The sequence below is a fragment of the Mesocricetus auratus genome, unplaced genomic scaffold, assembly GCF_017639785.1.
Source record: "Mesocricetus auratus isolate SY011 unplaced genomic scaffold, BCM_Maur_2.0 Super-Scaffold_100007, whole genome shotgun sequence".
In the NCBI taxonomy this organism is placed as follows: Eukaryota; Metazoa; Chordata; class Mammalia; order Rodentia; family Cricetidae; genus Mesocricetus; species Mesocricetus auratus.
The window spans coordinates 57,043,042-57,062,152 of record NW_024429191.1 but is presented as its reverse complement, the minus strand read 5'-3'; the positions used below and the strand labels follow the sequence as shown (position 1 = coordinate 57,062,152).

General features: G+C 39.0%; 1 protein-coding gene across 1 annotated transcript in view; it reads left to right on the top strand.

The window, feature by feature from the left end:
- Positions 1-19,111, top strand: part of Nlk (nemo like kinase) — a 120,469-nt gene that overhangs the window by 60,411 nt on the left and 40,947 nt on the right. The window contains exons 2-3 of the mRNA XM_005076999.4: positions 6,808-6,937; positions 14,090-14,145. Coding sequence (XP_005077056.1) covers positions 6,808-6,937; positions 14,090-14,145 — 186 coding nt within the window. The remainder of the gene's footprint in view (positions 1-6,807; positions 6,938-14,089; positions 14,146-19,111) is intronic.

Genomic DNA, 19,111 nt, shown 5'->3' with positions numbered 1-19,111 from the left:
TTCAAAACTCACCCCTGGTGTCACACCTCTTTCAATATGGCCATGCCTCCTAATCCTTCCTAAACAGTTTGGTCAGCTGGGGACCGAATATTCAAACATGGGGGGGCATTCTCATTCAAACCATCACGTTCCTCTTCCCAGCCTCCAGAGGTGTGCCACTATCATAACACAAACAGCATTTTAAAGTCCCATAGTCTTTTACAGGTTCAACACAATTTAAATTTTGTTCTGACTCTCAAGGCAGTCACTGCTGTCTGGCCTCTATTGTTTCTGGTTACTTATTAATGTCTCCTTGTTATTTCAGGTATTCCTTTTTCTCCTTGATCTGTTTGACAGTGAAGTGTCTCTGTGTGGATCTCTTTGTGTTTATCCTGTTTGGTTTTATTTTCATACTTATTTTTAAATTTCTAATTTTGTGTGTGTGTGTGTGTGCGTGTGTGAGAGAGAGAGAGAGAGAGAGAGAGAGAGAGAGAGAGAGAGAGAGAGAGAGAGAGAGAGAGAGAGAGGGAGGGAGGGAGGGAGGGAGGGAGAGAGAGAGGGAGGGAGAGAGAGAGAGGGAGAGAGAGAGAGAGAGAGGGAATGAGTTAGAGAGAGTTTTGTGTGCATGTACCACATGCATGCATTGCCTGTAGAAGCCAGAAAAGGGATCAGATCCCCTGGAACTGTAGTTACAGATAGTTGTAAGACCCCCTGTGGATACTGGGAATCAAACCAGGGTCCTCTGAAAGAGCAGCCAGGGCTCCTAACTGCTGAGCCTCTGCTTTTATTTTTTTATTTTTTTGTTTTGAGTGTGGGCCTTCTCTGGTATACTTGTACTCAGCCTCCAGTCCTCCATGGATGTCAGGATTAGAAATCAGAATAGTTCTGTTGATTTCCAGGCTTGTGTTCTTCTGTTGGAGCAGCTGCCTAAGCCTGGCAGGGATGTTAGCCTTTTCTGTCCTTCTTCCGTGGCACCTGATAACTTAGCACCCCGGTCCACTGAGTGTTGATTTGCACTCTTCATTTAAGGTCGAATTGCCTTTGGATAGAGGCTGGTGATCACTGTTGCCCTTCTCTGGCAGCACTCCATCTTCTGTGAAGGTGGAGAGGGTGGCTCCAGGGCAGCCCCAAGCAGCAATACTGCTAACCCCCTCTGTTCTTATTCACGTTTCAGTCATTTTTCAAAAGTACTTGTAAATTTGTCGCTTCATATTGTCTGGCTTTCTGCTTGTTCTCAGCAGAGGATTTGCTGACCTCTTCAGTTTGCCACAGCTGGAGGTCTTGCCTCTTGTCTTTATAGTATTTTTGTTTTGTTATTTTTAACAGGCTAATTAAAAACCTGAAGCACATCTATATATTGTAGCTGCTTCAGCATTTTGCTTCACAATAGAAGAAGTTGGAAGATTGTGATTAGATCAGGGATGGGACTGTAGTCTTAAATTCTGCTGACTGCTCTCTCCTGTGGAATGCTTTTTAATAGCATGCTCTTGTGTAATGATGAAGAAATGTTTATTTTTTTAAGCAAGCAAATTCCTTTGAAATTCTACCAAAACTCAGAAAAGATATAGCCTAATCCTCTGCAGAATGAACCTTCAGCATTGGAAGAAAAATATTAAATCCATTGAACTAATGTAGATATGTGAAAAAAGAATGGACAAGATCATCTTTTTAAAAAACATTATTATGCATATTTCAAGCTGAAACCCCCCCCCTAGGAAATTAAACTCGGCACTTTGTTTCAAAAGCCTTTTGGCCAAGTGTGTGGTACATGCCAGCACTTGGGAGGCAGAGGCAGGTGGAACTCTATATGTTCAAGGCTAGCCTGATCTACATAGTGAGTTGCAGAACAGCCAGGATGACATAGTGAGACCCTGTCTCTTAGATGTGTCAAACTGGCCTGTATCATATTTACTCTCTGATATAAGGAGATTCCTTTTAAAATGTCAGGTAGCTACTTTCTTGCAGGCAAGACAGACTCTTCAGAGACACTTGACAGTGACTGCACATAGAATATGTGTAATAGGAGATGGAGAGATAACTTAAGAGCTTAAGAGCACCAGCTGCTCTTCCAGAGCTCCTGAGTTCAATTCCTAGCAACCATATGGTGACTCACAACCATCTATAATGAGATCTGGTGCCCTCTTCTGGTATGAGGTGTACCTGGAGGTAGAATGCTGTATACATAATAAATAAATATAAATCTTAAAAAAAAAGAACATATGTCATAGGTTTTCTGCTCTCCCATCCCCATAATAGGTTTCTCTGCTGACACAGTAAGCCATATCAAGCCAAATTAAAAAAGTGTAACAACAGATTTGTTTGAGCAAAGCAGCTCCCAGACAGATTTTCTAGTCCCAGAAATCGATACCATAGAAACTCTACCCTTGAACTGAAGCAGGGGAACTTTATGGTTTCTAGGAGAGGGGTGATGATGTGTCCACTACAATTTGGGATTGTGCTGAAGTATGGTCCATGTTTCTTGTCCTTGATGTATAACAAGGACTAAAGTGAAACATGTATTTTCTAGTCTTGTCAGAAATTTTGCCTCATAGTTTGCTGTTTTTTTCAAGTTGACTTATTCTAACTGTATATAAAATTACCCTCTAAATAAATTGATTTCAAAATTAATATGAAAAACTAATCTAAATGTTTTAGAATTTAGTAAAGAGATTTTGTTGCTGGGATGTAAATTGCATTGGTGCAGTTGAGAGACTAATTGTGTAGGTGACAAAACCTAGACAATTGGCGATAACAGTGTAGCATGAGTAGAATTAGAAGGATTTGATTTTATTAATCCAAATTGAAGCATTTTTGGTATAAATTATTTGAGTGGCTAAAAGCCTATATCAGAAAGATAAACTTTAAGAGTGCCATATTAAAAACAAAAACAGAAACAAAGGTACTTCACATAAAAGTGAATGAGGAACATAACAGTAGCATAACAGTTTCTTGGAGATTCTCACCAACCAGCTCAGTGGTATTTAAACAACAGTGTTTTAAAATGTTTTTCTGGTTTAACTTTTTTTTTTTTTTAATTTTTCAAGACAGGGTTTCTCTGTATTGTTTTGGCGACTGTACTGGAACTCGCTCTGTAGACCAGGCTGGCCTCAAACTCGCAGAGATCTGCCTGCTTCTGCTAGGATTAAAGGCATGCACCACCATCGCCCGGCTTGGTTTAACAATTTTTTAAGTGGCATTTTTATGCCCAGAAAAGTATCTCCAGGGATAAGTTTCATTTTGGCTCTTTCTAGCCTTTTCTCTGTCCATGACTGAAGCAGATATATTGCAATGTCCAGATTTCTTGGATTAAGAAAGCTTTATTTCAAAGTGACCACAGCAGATCTGAAGAGCTTCCTGCTTTTGTGGCTCTTCTCTTTTAACAAACTGTGTCTACAAAGAATAGTTTGTGGGTTCTTCTGACTTAAAAATAGTTGGACTTGTGTCCTAAATGCAAAGAAGGATTGATAGAATTTGGGCAGATGCAAAGAATGAGTCTTTCTCACAACCTTTTAAATTTTTATCAAGGTGCTTAAAAAATCAAGTACTGGGTTTGTGATGTTGCACTGTAAATAGAGTGATTACCTAGCTTGCATAAGGCCATGAGTTCAATTCCTCAGCACAACATAAACCAAGTATGATGGCACATGCCTCTACTCAGAAGGTAGAGAGGGAAGAGGATCAGAAATTATAGGCCATCCTCCACTACTTAGCAAGTTCAAGGCTAACCTGAGATATGTGGGACCACTGAAGGAAGAAAGGAGAAAGGGGGAGAAGAAATGAATGAATAAATGAGTCAAATACTAATTTAAAACGTTCAAAGTTCTACATGTTAATATAATGGAAATGCTTTTTAGGAGGTCAACCATGTGAATAGGCCTGTGTGCTATTTTGGGCATCTAGTATTTAACAGGGAAAATGACTGACCGCTCAGTGAATTATAGGTCTAAAAATGGCACCTTTTTCCCAAAATAAAGAAAGGTGCCCTAAGTGTAGCGATGGAGCCTCATTAACAGGTTCAGCAGGAATAGCCAGGACATTGCCGTGCAGAAAAACTAAACATAGCGAGCCTTTGAATACAGAGCAAATAAGGAATTCCTACATTGTTCTTCCCACGTTCAGCTCTGCTCTGTTGTATTGTTTCTACTGAAGTGAGCATCTGCTAACTCAAGTGAACAAACTCTACATGGTATGAATCCCTGCACTGCCATTCACCTTCATCAGAGTTACATTGTTACCAGCCACAGGCTTGACTGACTTCTTCATGAATAAGAGTAAATGAGGCTTTGTGACTTTTACCTCAAAACTGTTACAAGAGGCACAATAGTAGTTTACAGCCTGTGGAAGTGTTTACAGTGTGGGCTCATCTGAGAGTAGTGTTATTTCCTGCAGCAGGGTGACCAGTGGAATAAGTCAGGCTAGGAAGACAAACAATACAAAGCCCTTGCTATCTGTTTTTAAACAAGTATTTATTAGATGTAGTTACTAAAGGAGGATAATAAAATAAAGTGCTAGTTGGCAACCATCATAATTAATAGCAATTGATTTAGGTAAAAATTGTCATTGGAAGCCGGGCGTTGGTGGCGCACGCCTTTAATCCCAGCACTCGGGAGGCAGAGGCAGGCGGATCTCTGTAAGTTCGAGACCAGCCTGGACTACCAAGGGAGTTCCAGGACAGCCTCCAAAGCCACAGAGAAACCCTGTCTCGAACAAACCCAAAAAAAAAAAAAAAGTCATTGGATACTGACAAGAGTGATGAGGAATAGATGGACCTGAGAGATGCCTCATTGCAGTGACTAGCGTTATTACCTGTAGTGACACCACATGCCTCCTATGATACCCTCTAAAGGTACTTCTTTGTCAACACTGTATAATCTGACTCTAATGGGAAAGCGCCAGAGACAAACAATTGAGGGACAATCTATGAAGTGACTAATCTATATTCTTCAAAAAATGGTAGCAGTACAAAGGCATAGGTAACTGTTCTACTTAAAGGAGCTAGAACAGACTCAAATAGAAGCTTGATGTAAAATTGTCCTTCTTTTTTGTTTTATTGCCATTTTAATCTTGTACCAGACACAGAAATACTATATTGAAAAGGGGAAAATGACTTTCAGTTAATAGTCTGACTGTAACTTGCATTTGGTTTCTTCTATTTTACTCTCTGACTTCATATGGATTTTAAGTGGTGGTATAGATTTTGCTTTTTATTTCCTGTACATCAATCTATAATATCAATCATTGGGTTAATTTAGCTACATTTCAAACTATTGGAAACTCAGGCTGGAGATGTAGTTTAGTGGGAAGCTACTTCCTGGCATGCACAGACCTCTGGATTTGACCTCCAGGACTGATAGAGAAAAACAAGAAAACAGCTTTGGTGCGGTACACACCAGTCATCCTTGTACCTAGGGAACTGAGATGGGAGGATCACTGCTAGCATGGCCTCGTGAGACCCTGTTTGTTTGTTTGTTTTGTTGTTGTTGTTGTTGATTTTGTTTTTTTAAGTAAAATGTGATAGTTTGTTTTACCAAATTTTCAGTCTATAGGACCAAGAGCAGTGTTCTTGTTTACAAATATGAGTATGCATTCCTTAAGTCTCACGAACACTTAGTAGGGCCACCAAGATGGAATTTAGTGTGAGTATTATACAGATAATGGGTATCCTTTATTTTCAGGAAGGCAGAGTTTGATGACCTTCTGATTTTTGTGCAAAAGGATAAGGAAATTGAGTCATTGTAGTTAATTGAATGAGTAATTTAGTCAGATAACTGTACCTAAGATTATGACTTGGTGTCAGTCCCATAAATAGTTTCTGGTGCTGTATTAGCTACTGACAGCAACTTAGAATCCTGCTCTAAGATTTAATTAGTGATTTGGATAAAGGCTCTTGATGGCACATGGAGTTTTAAATGGCCCAAGCCTAGGAGAGGTGCCTAAAGCACAGGGTGGTGAGAGCAAGAACTGAAAGTGGGTAAGGGGCAGAAAGAAGCAGCATCTTATGGGACATCAGTTGCCAAATAGCCAATAAATGACTTAAAGTATTTGGTTTAGTGTCTGTGGATTGAATTGTCAGGAATTTCACAGAATTGTTTCAAACATGAGGGGATACAGTGCAGGAACATGGTTTTACAGGTGGTTGGAAAGTTGTGAGGTGAAAGGGGATGCTGAGCTGCTAAAAGAGGCTGTACCCATAAGAGGGTCACCATTCAGGACCCCCAAGCTACCACTCAGACTTCTGAAGAGGGAACATCATTGCAGTAATTAGATGTGCATCTATATGAGAAACCAAGTTATATAAATTGTATTTGAATATCTCTTCAATCTTGAAAATGGTTCTGAAAATAAATTCTGGAAGGTTTTATTTTATCATGTTGTCCTGTACTGTTGCTTCCCCCAGTCTTGCAAACAGCTTTACCACTAATATTCCTACCTCAGATGATCAAGTGATCTTTTAGAGTATTCATAGAAATATAGATAAGAGGAAGTGGGAGGAGGGAGAGAGAATATATGAGCTCTTTGAGACAGGGTCTTCTTCAAACTCACCACCGTCCTGCATCAATCATATATTAAATTCTGAATTACAAACCAGTATCATCATATTTGGCTTCAGATAAGGTTTCCTTTAAAACCACAACAGATGAATTGGGGGTTAGACATTCTCTTTGTATGTATTCTTTTGTCACCTTTTGCACTGAAGCCTTTTAGCATTGTTGTGTGAACTTGATAATGAGTGTTTTAAGATAAAAAATATTTGTCGTGATCTCTGAACATTGGAGAATGAGGTTTAGAATTGATTTCTCTTTTTCCCCCCAAATATTGCTTCTTTAGGTCAGTAACAGATCCAAGAGATGGAAAGAGAGTAGCACTCAAAAAGATGCCCAACGTCTTCCAGAATCTGGTCTCTTGCAAAAGAGTCTTCCGGGAATTGAAGATGTTGTGTTTTTTTAAACATGATAATGTAAGTGAAATTGGTGTTTGGGGGAAACTATTTACAAGACCTGCTTTGCTGACTCAGTTGAGAACAACAGTGAGTTTAGAGGGTATAGAATTCAGCTGTAGTTTTATATCACACTCTGAAGAGAGGAAAGCACAGGGTGGTACTCTGAAATACCTGTTGGCAGGCTGTTTCCACACTATCTTGATGCAAAGGTCACAGCAAACAGATCCTCAGCCACGTTTTCATTGCTCTGCTTCCTTTTTATAGATTTTCTTTGTGCTTCTTAGGAATCTGTATTTTCACTATTGAGATCAGTGGTTTACAGCCAGGAGTCCATTTTTGCAAAATTTGAGTTGGAGGTTTGAAAATTATACTTCACAGTTATGATTTACACAAGGCCAAACCCCAAATTAGAAAACACCATGCACATTAATTTCCAGGATAGCTTGGAATTAGTGTATAGTCTATTTGTTGTTGTTTTTGTTTTTTGAGACAGGATCTATGTAGCCCTGGCTGTCCTGTAACTCACTATGTAGACCAGTCTGACCTCAAACTAATAGAGATCCACCTGCCTGGGCTGGAGAGATGGCTCAGCCGTTAAAGGCTAGGCTCACAACCAAAAATATAAGAGATCCACCTGCCTGTGCCTCCCAAGTGCTAGGATTAAAGGTGTGTGCCACCACACCTGGCTTAGGCTGTCTTTTTTATTTAAAGAATTTAAGCTGCTAAGTAAGTTTAAAGACCCCCCCCACACACACACAAAGGATAGAAACAAATTAGGCCTTTACTGCTTTACTGTGATTGAACCATGAACAAATTTAAGTGAGTTCTAAATTTATAAACTGACGTACTGACATTAAGCGAAGCAAAATGAGTTTTGGTATTTAGTTGAAATAATTCCAATATTCAATACAAAAATAAAGCATGAATTTATATGAGTAATTTAAGTTCAGGAATCATTGGCCCTTGATTTAAAATGTCTTTTTATCTTTTAATGTTTAGGTTAGGATGTAGGAAAAACAATTTCTGCTCTAAAGACAGACAGGATAGCCCTGAAGGTAAGATAGTTAGTTTGCTTCCGGCTGGTTAGAGATGCGAAGACTCCCAGGCAAAGAGACTCATCGCACTTTGAAAGACCACATCTCCTCAACTAACCCTGAGTTAGACGTCAGATTCATGTAAAGTTTACTTGGAGTTTGTTAGCATTGAATTGCTTTGTTTTCATGTGAAGAGAGCCGCCTCATTCTTCACACAGTAACTATTTTGATTGTTGTAATTAAAACCTATCAAAAAAGATTTCTTGTGAGTCTGTATGCTTGATTGCTTAAGAAGAAGCCTTAGTAACTTTGGCCAAAGTACCAGTCTCGCTCTTTAAGAAAGAAATGTGCTGAAGATTATTTGGTTAAACTAAGACTATCAGATTCATTGTTTGGCTTGACATGTCTTGGTTCATGAAATCCTTCCTTCTCTCCCTTCCTTTCATGACAGCCTTACTCTATTGCATAGGCTGGTCTCAAACTTATGACAGTCCTGTCTCATCCTATAAGGGTTAGAATTATAGATGTGAGCCACTGTATTTAGCTAAAGGCAATTTTGTTTTGGTTTCTTTTAGTTTGCTTTGTTTTCTGAAACAAGGTTTCTCTGTAGTTCTGGCTGTCCTGAAACTCGATCTATAGAACAGATTGGCCTTGAACTCACATAGATCCGCCTGCCTCTACCTCCCAAGTGCTGTGATTATAGGCATGAGCCACCACTCTGCTAAAATTCCATTTTCTTAAATGTTTCCAAAAAAGTATTCCTGGGTTAGATGGGCAACTATAGTGCATGGTAGAGCACTTGCCCTACATGTGCAAGGCCTTGAATCCAATTCCCAGCACTGGGGAAGTGCTTCCTTTAGTCCACTCAAGCTGCCTAGTCATGGTGTATGTTGAAATAAGTTTCAAAATACAATTCAAGTTGCTGGTTTATGACTTTATCAACAGGGTTCCTAGATTTTGGAAGTGTAAGTTAGAATGATGTCTAGTGCTTGCTTAGTTCCTTGTTTCATGAGTTTACCCTAGTATCACCCAGCATCAGAGCACAGACTGCTGCACAATGCTCCTTTGCAGTGAGAGTATCTGATAAGGAAACTTCAGAAGTTCACTTACTCAAGAGCTGACTTCTTTTAGAAAGGTGGTGGTATCACAAGCTGCTGTTTAGCTTTGCTTACAACCCATTCCCATAAAGTAATTAAGTTCCTAAGGCAATGCCAGAGTAAGTAGTACAAGAAAGGAAATGTAATTCTGAAAATCACCCTTGTTCAAACACTCAGCCAGTTTTAATGAGGTTTATAAGAGGCAACTTGAGATCAGAGCTGTGTTTGAACTGCAGTTCTGATATTTTCTTTTTTGTTGTTGTTTTTTTGTTTTTCTCCCGAGACAGTGTATCTCTATTGCTTTGGAGCCTATCCTGGAACTCAGAGAGATCCGCCTGCCTCTGCCTCCCGATTGCTGGGATTAAAGGCGTGTGCCACCACCGCCTGGCTAGTTCTGATATTTTCTAATGTTGTGTGTTTAGTTTATTCAAGGTTGAGCGTTCTTATTTGTAAATCGAGCATGATAAAAATAGAAATGACTGTCTTTGAGTGTTGTAGAAACTAAATTTTTTCATGATATAGACAAGCATACACAAATACTTCTTAGAGCTCCCAAGTTCTTTTAGAAAAGTGTCTGTGACATCCGTAGGAATATTTGATGTGAGGCACTAGTAGGGTGTTCTGAAGACAGTGTGACAACACTGTTTTATACGTAATCAGTTTCTCCTTTGCTTCTGATTGTCTCCAAAGGCATCTCAGGACCAACATACTTGGTATATGTGAATGCCAATCTTAAGAGGCAGCCAATATTTGATGTAGCTAAGCCACAATTGGTCCTGTGGGGAAAAGTGCAGTACAGGTCATATCGAAGATGCAAAAGACTGGGTGTGGGAGCACTTACCTTTAATCAAACTACTCAAGAATAGAGGCTGGTGGGTCTCTATTGAGTTCAAGGCCAGCTTGATCTACTACAGAGTTCCAGACCAGCCAAGGCTATGCAGTGAGGCCTTGTGTCAAACAAACAAAACAATTTTAAGACACTCGTTCTTTGAAGATGAAAAAAAAACAGTTGTTTAACACATACTGTTATGTGTGCTAGATGCTTATGTACACTCATTCATTTACTTCATAGAAATCTTGCGAAGTAGAACTTGTTAATCCCACTTTACAAAGAAACCAAAGACGTAAGAGTCATCTCCCACAATCATGGTCAGAGTTAAAAATCTATCTGGCTCCAAACATGAATGAACTGCTAATCCACTTAGCAACTTGGATAAGTCATACAGGCATGTGTGTATAAAAGAAACTGTGTGGAGACCAGCAAAGAATATGTCTCACCCGGTAGAGATACTTGCTGTCAAACTTAACAACCTGAGTTCACCCCCTAGGACTCACATGGTACAATGAGAAGATTGATTCCCACAAGTTGTCTCTAACTCCATACATGCCATGACACACATTCATCCCCTCCATATACACACAAAATAAATAAATGAAAAGTTTTAATTTTGGGGGGGTGTTGTTTTTGTTTTTTGAGACTGTGTCTATCTTTGTAGCCCTGGCTGTTCTAGAACCCACTCTGTAGATCACACTAGGCTTAATTCAGATCTGTCTATCTAATTCTTCTACTTCCAGAGTGTGCCACCATGCCCAGCTTAAAAGTGTGATTTTAAAAAAGAAAATTTAAAAGCTGTGCCAAAAAAAAAAAGCTGTGCACAAAGGAGTGTATGTCGGTTTTTTTGTTTGTTTGGTTGGTTTTTTTTTGGTTTTACAAGACAGGGTTTCTCTGTATTGTTTTGGAGGCTGTCGGTCCAGCCCGGCCTCGAACTCACAGAGATACATGTATGTTGTTTTGATTTAATCTGTGTAAGGTTTAAGAATCATGGTGACAGAAGTGAGGACTGTTATTCAAAGGGAGGGAAGGTACTTTCTAAGATGTTGAAATGCTTAATTTCTTGATCTGGGTAAGTTTTACATGGTTGTGTATGCATAAAATTTATCAAATTATTCTCTTAGAATTTGTATACTTTTTTGTAAAAAACTGTATCAATAATGTAGTCTCTCTGCCTTAAGAGAGTGCCAGACATGAAACTTCAATTGGTGTGTTTGCGTTTTATTCTTGCCTTTGCATCCTTGGCAGAGTAGAAACCCTTGTTTGTTTTGTGAGTGAATTCTTAGATTTCTGTCACCTCCACCACCACCTAGGAGGAGTTCATGCATACTGGTCAAGTGCTCTACCACTGAGCTAAATGGTCAGATTTCCTTAGACAGAATTAAGATTATTCATCATAATGGTTTTACTGATAAAAAAGACAACTAAAACTGAGCTACATGGTTACCATGTAAACATTTTGTCCTGAAGATTAAAATCTTAAACATCAGCTTTTCATCAGTTCTTCAAAGAATTGAAGAATATGTACATCTGATCATGACAATCATCGTGTGTGTGTGTGTGTGTGTGTGTGTGTGTGTGTGTGTGTGTGTGTGTGTGTGTGTATGACAATCATCTTTTAAAAGTAGATAAGTCTGGTAGGGTTTCTTCTGGTTTGGGGGGGTTTATTTTTGTTTTGTTTTGCTTTGCTTTGTTTTATGCAGGGTCTCATTATGTAGCTCTGGCTGACCTGAAACAGGTAGACCAGTCTGGGCCTGTTTCTGCCCAAGTGTCGTCACACCTGGCTACTTTTTGCTCTTTCGGGTTTATTTCCAGGTGGTGGTAGTGGGGATACTTGGATTTCTTCCAAGGCATCTTTACAAGTGCCTTTCTGTTTACATCAAAGGCTAATTTTTCTTTGACTTCCCGAATGATGGCTGAGTTGAGAAACTCCTGGTTGTTTAAATGGCAGAGTTGCTCATGAAGCTCAGTGTTTGAAGTCTCTAGAGTCCCATACTTTTGAGATCCTAGACTCTTTCTGCTGGTCTGAACATGGCTTTTGTTTGCTAGAAACACTGTACTATGCACTTCTAGTAAACACTTAGATTAAACAAAACAACAGGCATAAAGACTTCCAGACAGAGATTAAAGCAGTCAGCAGCCAAATGAGATCGGGCAAATGTCTGACAGTGTTGTGGCTTTTCTACAGGGAGCCTCATCAAATTTGGAATAAGAAAGCCTGATTCTTCTTAAAATAGGGTTGTCACTTTCCACTAGATAACCTCTAATTAACACAGATAGATTTGAAGTGTAAAATAGCTTTGCCTAATAGACACTGTCACTCTTTGCGTCTGTTTTTCCCTAAGACAGACTGCATCTTGCTCAGGTACAGAGTTGAGAGTCTAAAAGATACTTAGTAACATGCTGATTTCTAATCATCTTTCTCAAGCTTCAGACATTCGTATTAATTTGCATGTGTGTGCTACAAATAGGGAAGTTATACAGATTTGCTACACTGGCTAATTAAAGATTTTAAAACATATAAAAGTGAGGTAATTATTTTTATATGATAAAAGTTTTCTTTGAAGAAACTGGAAATGTTTTCTGCTTATCAAAATTCTAAGTATAAGCATTTTGTTATAGTTGTTGTTTTCCATCCCCCGCATGCTAACAAGTAAATAACAGTAAAAGTTGAAAAATCAAAATTTTAGCTCCTGCAGTTTTTGTTTTTTTTTTTACACTTTTTATTATATATTTAAATTAGAAACAAGCTTGCTTCCCATGTCAGTCCCAGTTCCCACTCCCTTCCCTCTCCGCCTCCCCTAGGCCCCCCACCCAATCCCCACTCCATTCCCCAGGCAGGGTAACGCCCTGCAGTGGGATCTCTAGAGTCTGTCATTTTGTTCCAGGGAGGGCCCAGGCCCTCCCCAAAGTGTCCAAATTGAGAAAGCATCCCTGATTGTTTTTTTTTTTAATTTGCTAGAAATACTTAACTGATGTATAACTGATGCTTCAGATGTAAGGGGCATAGGAGCTCCAATTGAGATGGGAATGAACTTCTCAGTAACTAAGGCTGTGTACTGACCACATGGACATTCTTCTTTCGCCTGCTTTATCATTTTCAAATCCTCTACAATTCTCTCTTAAAAACTATGGTAAACCTGGTGTTGGCATACACCTTTTATCCCAGCACTCAGAAAGCATAGTCAAGCAAATCTCTGAAGAGCGAGTCGCAAGCCATCCAGGACTACACAATGAGGCCCTGTGTGGGGTAAGGGGTAGGGGGTGGGATCAGAAAGCTTGTGCTCATCTCTTCTTTGTCCTTTAAGTCAATATTTCTCCTTAGCAAATTAGGTGTGATGTTACAACCAGGACTCACGACATTACTAGACGGCTGTGGAAAGAAGTCTGTGTGTTATTTTCTATTGGTGGCACACTGCTTTATAAAAAGTACTGGAATTTCAAAAGCTCTGTGTTTGTTTTCCCACCCCAGCAGCTTCTTTTCTTGTACTTGGAATAAAGTCCATCATATCTAAAGTGACTTGAGGAGATCCACCTTCCTCTTGGACTTTATATCAGTCTATTTTCTCTGAGCCATTGTGTTTCATAACTGAGGGCTTTTCCCATTTCCACAAACTGCCTCTGTAGTCACATTGCCCGTTCACTGACTGACAAACTCTTATCCAGCCTTCAAGTCTATTAATGTTATTTCTGGGAAGCATTTCCCTCCACTTTCCTTACATGGTTCCTACATTATAATAAAGGGTGTGGTTCTGTATTGTGCAAGTTTTGTTTCATTGATACCTTCCCTTCCAGTCATGGAAATGGGGGCGCTAATAATTTTGTTCATATGCATAAACTAAAAACCTGCTGTAGTGCCTGACAGGTGAAATGTGTATAGTAAGCATTTGCCATACAGAGGAGCGGAACAATGGAAGGTAGACAATGGTCTTAAAGCAACTATGGCATTCTTTTCCTCCACTCTGAGCAGCGCTTAGTAGTGTGTGATGTAACCCATTTCAGCTTAGCTAGAATCATCTCTTAGGTAGAAAGTTTATGAAGCTATTTTAGGGATTATATGCTTTTTTACTAATAAACAGTTCATTTCAGTGACCAGTTGTTACTAAGCCTTAAGTCATTAGTTTAACAGAAGTTACTCGCATTTGTTTTCATTTTCATTCTCTAAATTTGACTTTGTATTTTGTTTTGTTTTTTTCCCTTTTCTCAGGTACTCTCTGCCCTTGACATACTCCAACCTCCACACATTGACTATTTTGAAGAAATGTATCCTAACCAGAGAGTGTGAAAGAAGGGGACATTTAAAATTGTTATTGATTAACCTGTTCTTTTACCACCTTTGGGGTCTGCTTGTCATGAATTATATTGTCTCATCCTTGCAGAAGTGGTTGAATATGTACCTGAAAACAGGTAATTTTGAAATCCTAAGTATGTGGTGGAGCTCACTGTTACCAAGAGTGGTAACAGATGGGCATCTGGGTAGATCTCATATTTATCCTCCATGTAGTTTTGTGAGCTACATGATTAGTATCCCATTTTGTAGATACCCAAAGAGGCAGCCATGCTGTACAGGTGCTCCATGGAATGAGTGACTTTGCCATACCCAGCAACTGTCTGTCAAGAGGATAATATTGTGCTTGCTTTGGAAATTAATGTTATGTTCCATGAAAAAAAAATGTCAGTGGTGAGGTGGTAGCTATTACTCCTATCTAGATGGCAAACGCTAAGGTCGTTTTTTTAAAAAATATTTTATTGTGTTTATATTTTATGAATATGAATGCTCTGCATGTATACCTGCAGGCCAGAAGAGGGCATCAGATCCTATTACAGGTGGTTGGGAGCCATCATGTGGTTGCTGGGAATTGAACTCAGGATCTCTGGAAGAGCAGTCCATGCTCTTAACCTCCGAACCATCTCTCCAGCTCCCACTAAGTTCTTTATACATATTTATTTAATTCCTATATCATGGGGTACTGTATTTATCCTCATTTTACAGATGAGTAAATTGAGGCACAAAAGCTAAGAAACTTGGCAGAGTCCACAGAACTTCAAAGTATTGGGACTGATGTTTAATGCAGTCTGGCTTGGAAGTGCCGTGTTCTCAGTTCCTGCCTGTATGAATCCCTCCCATTTCTACTAATGCTACCTAAAGATTGTTTGTTAGGTATCCAAAGTTATGATGAACAGTAAAATAATACATGTAATAGTTCTGAGACTGCATGAAGAAAAGTGAGATATAGAAAAGCCATCTGACTGTCGTAGGCAGAGTGTCACCAGTTTGCATTTGCAGGTAACCCAGTGAAACATCACATTAAAGATGGAGGATGAGAATCCCATCGCTGAGTTGGGTGAAATCCTGATTGTATAGTCCATTTGGATGAGGGTTTTTATGGATACTAAGGTCTGTTACTTGGAATGAAAGCCAGTTATCTGTTGCTTTTCTGATTCAGCACTGAAACAAATGAAAATCTTTCCTCTTTCACTGGTAGCAGTAGCCGGTAATCCCATCCTAGACAGCTGTACCTGGGAACAATGAAGTGCTCCCAAAGGGGAAAAGAGCGGCTCAATGGGCTGAAGAAGGGGGAACCTTATAAGGTGATTGCAGTGGCATTGAGCCACACAGCTGGGGTGTTTCAGTCTGATAAACGAAGCCCTTAAGTGCTGTCATCCAAGGCAACATTTTAATTCATGAATCATTTATGCAATTGATCCTTTCTTGCAGTGCAACTTGGTGCACTTGAGGTGCCTCAGCAATGCACATTCCAAAAAAAAAAGGACTTGATTTTTGTCTCTTGTCCAGCTCCTAGCTGATAAAAGTCTTTGCATGCCTGATGCATTTGGGCCAAGCCAAACCAGATTATTCTCGCATGCATAAAATTGTCCCATTGTGGTAGCACACATCCATAATCCTAGCACTCAAGAATCTGAGACAGGATCTTGATTTTAAGGTACACCTGAACCACATTGTGAATTCAAAGCCATCATCCCTAAGACCATGTCTAGGGTAGATAGAGAGGTGGGAGAAAAATTATGTAAGTGTCTGAAAGAAAAGTTGAAAAAGTACTTTCTCGCTTCAGTTTACTGCTCAGGCAGAGGCATTTTATAACTGCATTTCATAGGCTTCATAAAGATTACTTGGAGAAAAGGAAGATGCCATGGGAGTGAGCAGCACTTCTTTCATTCTGCAGAAGTGTCCTCTTAGGCTTGGCCAGGAGCTACCTTCTTTAAGTGTTTAGTTGGTGTTGTCAGTCTGAATTACTATTCCTGCCTCTTTGTAAATGAAGTTTTTAAATCAAACTCTTGATACCAGGAGAAATGTTCTTTTAGGTATATAATTTACTTTGTTATAGTTTGTATCAGAGGTTCCCAAGACTAGCCTCAGGATTGGTGGACTTCCTGGAAGAACTTAGAGGACTCAGGAAGGCTGTTATTCTCATGTTTACAATTTGTTATATAAAGAGAACAGATTGAAATTATCACAGGAAAAGGCTCATTAGGCAGGTGTGGGGTTCCAGTTGTATTCTTTAAACAGAACAGTAAATACTCTATTTTGTTGTCCCAGCTACAGTGTATAATAACATGGGCAAGTCATACCAACCGGGGAAGCTCTTTTGAGCCTTGCTGTTCAGAGACTGTATTGTGGGTCGGTTACATAGTGTGGAGCCACCCATGTACCCAACCTTCATCTCCAGCCATCTTTCCCTCTCTTGCTTATGGGTCAAAGAATACAACATAACATAAAGCCCTGGGCATACAAAAATAGGTGCTCACCAGGAATCATTGATAGCATAAACTTAATGTGCCATAGCCAGAGTCCCCACCGGTACAGTGTGGTACCAGTATCAGGCAGGTACTCCAGTGGCTCAAAGGTAATTTCCCAGCCTACAGACTTTGGAGTATGTAGGGTTTGGCTAAAGCTGGGCTACCTGAATTTGTCTATGATGTTTATAAACTATCAGTGGGGAAAGAATGTTTTCATTTAAAAGGAAAAAAAAAAGATGAATGTGAGGGTACTAAGTAGCAAACACAGTTCAGGTAACTTCATTGAACCTTGTCCAATTTGCAATAACCATTTTGTCTACATTATAGTTAGTCAAAAATTGACCAGGTGGTGGTGGCTCAAGCCTTTAATCCCAGCATTCAGAAGGCAGAGGCAGGTGTAAGTTCGAGGACAGCCAGGGCTACACAGAGAAACCCTGTCTCTAAAAATAAAAATAAAACAAACATTTTGATTATGTCAAGGATTAATTTTGTGTCCTAAAGTTTTTTGGTCCTTTAAAAAAAAATCATAATGGCTTAGCTGCCCTCAATCCTGATTACCTTAATTTGATCCCTGGGACCCACATGGTGGAAAGATAATACCAACCCAACCCCCACAAGTTGTCCTCTGATCTTCATACATGCACAACCATCACATACATACTCATAGACACCCAATAAATACAGAAGTAAATATAATGGATGGAATTTCTATCAGGGACAGAATTCTCTGTCACTTACTATGAACTATCATGTAATTGTTCCGGAAAAACCTTGATTCATCATGATTTCTTATATTTCCAAAAGAAAAGTTAGGATAGTTAGATTTTAAAATCATGAGTGGCATAGCTGACTTTGTAGTGTTAGTAGTCAATTTCAGCCCATTTTTATTAATTAGCATGTGCTTATGATTCATCATGAGTGTTCAAGGGCCTTTGTCATAATGGAGTCTTATAGTGTTTTCTTAAACATTTACTCTTTTATTTTGCTTCATCATATCACTTTGTAGCTTCCTTTTAAAATTGACATACTGCTCTTAATGGAAAAAATTTCAACTGTAAACTTCGGTATTCTTATGTTTCCTGTCTTACAATTTTACTTATAAGTAGAATCATGGAAAGAAAAAGGTAATTAATCTCCGTGAGGTGTTATTTGTAAAAACTGAATGTTTTCACTATGAGAATGATCCTACCTATGGCTGCCATGCATTTGTAAAGATTGTTAGGAAGGCCTGGTTAGCCTGGACAACAGTAGAACAGCTGAAAGTAAAGGAAATGCTGGTTACATGTATGATCTGCCTTTGTTTATTCTTTTAGTGTCCTAAAATGAGTAATCTGCTTTTTGTTTTTCTGTAATGCAGATTGATTTGTTATTGTCAAAGCAAAAAAAAAAAACTTTAGTTTTTAGTTTCTTTTCAGTTAGATAATAAGAAAACATTACCTAAAACACAGCTATATTAAAAATTAATAGGGTCTCAAGTTACCATATGAATTGGATATATTATTTGCTATGTCAGAGCCCCTTCTGGTATCTCAGAAATATGCACACATACTATATTACACATCGTTTTATATAGTGGGTTATTTTTCTCTTTCAGAGGGTTGCTGTATCTTTGTGAATTTTAGAGTGGATATTTCAACTTTTAAATACAGTTGGCCCTCTTCTGTTTGTTTATTCCAGAACTAAAATTCAGCCATCCTTAGATGGAAATATTCAGGAAAAAGTTCACCTGTAATAACTGTGCACAAATTCCTTATCATTTTTTCCCAAACAGTGTAACAACTGTTTATACAATGTACATGTTTATTAGGTACAGATCATCTAGAAATGTCTTAAAGAAATGAGAGGAGCTGGCAATATAGACCAATGCTTAGAACATTTGTCTAGGATGCACAAAGGTTCAGTATCCCCTGCACGGGAGGATCTGTGTAGATTATACACACCATGTGATTAAGAGATTTTGGTATCTGAGGAAAGGCCTAGAAACAAGCTCATGAAGATACTGAGGGAGTATATAGTCATGGCATAGTGCTATTAGAAACAGTTTTTGAAGCCTATTTGTGATTTGTTTTAGACAGATCTCAAGTATATAAATCTATTGTTACACATAATGGATTTATTCGTTGGATATTTAATTGAAGCAATAAAGTCAGTCAGTCTCTCTGTCCCCCCTCACCAACCCTCACTTTTGTGTGTGCTCACACAAATGTTGCCCAAGTTGTGAGGGGAAAGTAGTAGTCTTCCATTATACATACTTTACCACATGGTTGCACTTTTCCTAAGATAAAGAAAATTGTGTTGTTATGTTGTGTAATTCAGTTTTAATACACAAACCTTTTGAAACTAGAAGGTGGGGAGGGGACTGGACAGATGGCTCAGTTGTTCACAGCACTTACTGATCTTTCAGAGGACCTGAGTTAAGATCCTAGTATGTATATTGAGTGACCCACAACTACCTGTGTCTCCAGAGAGA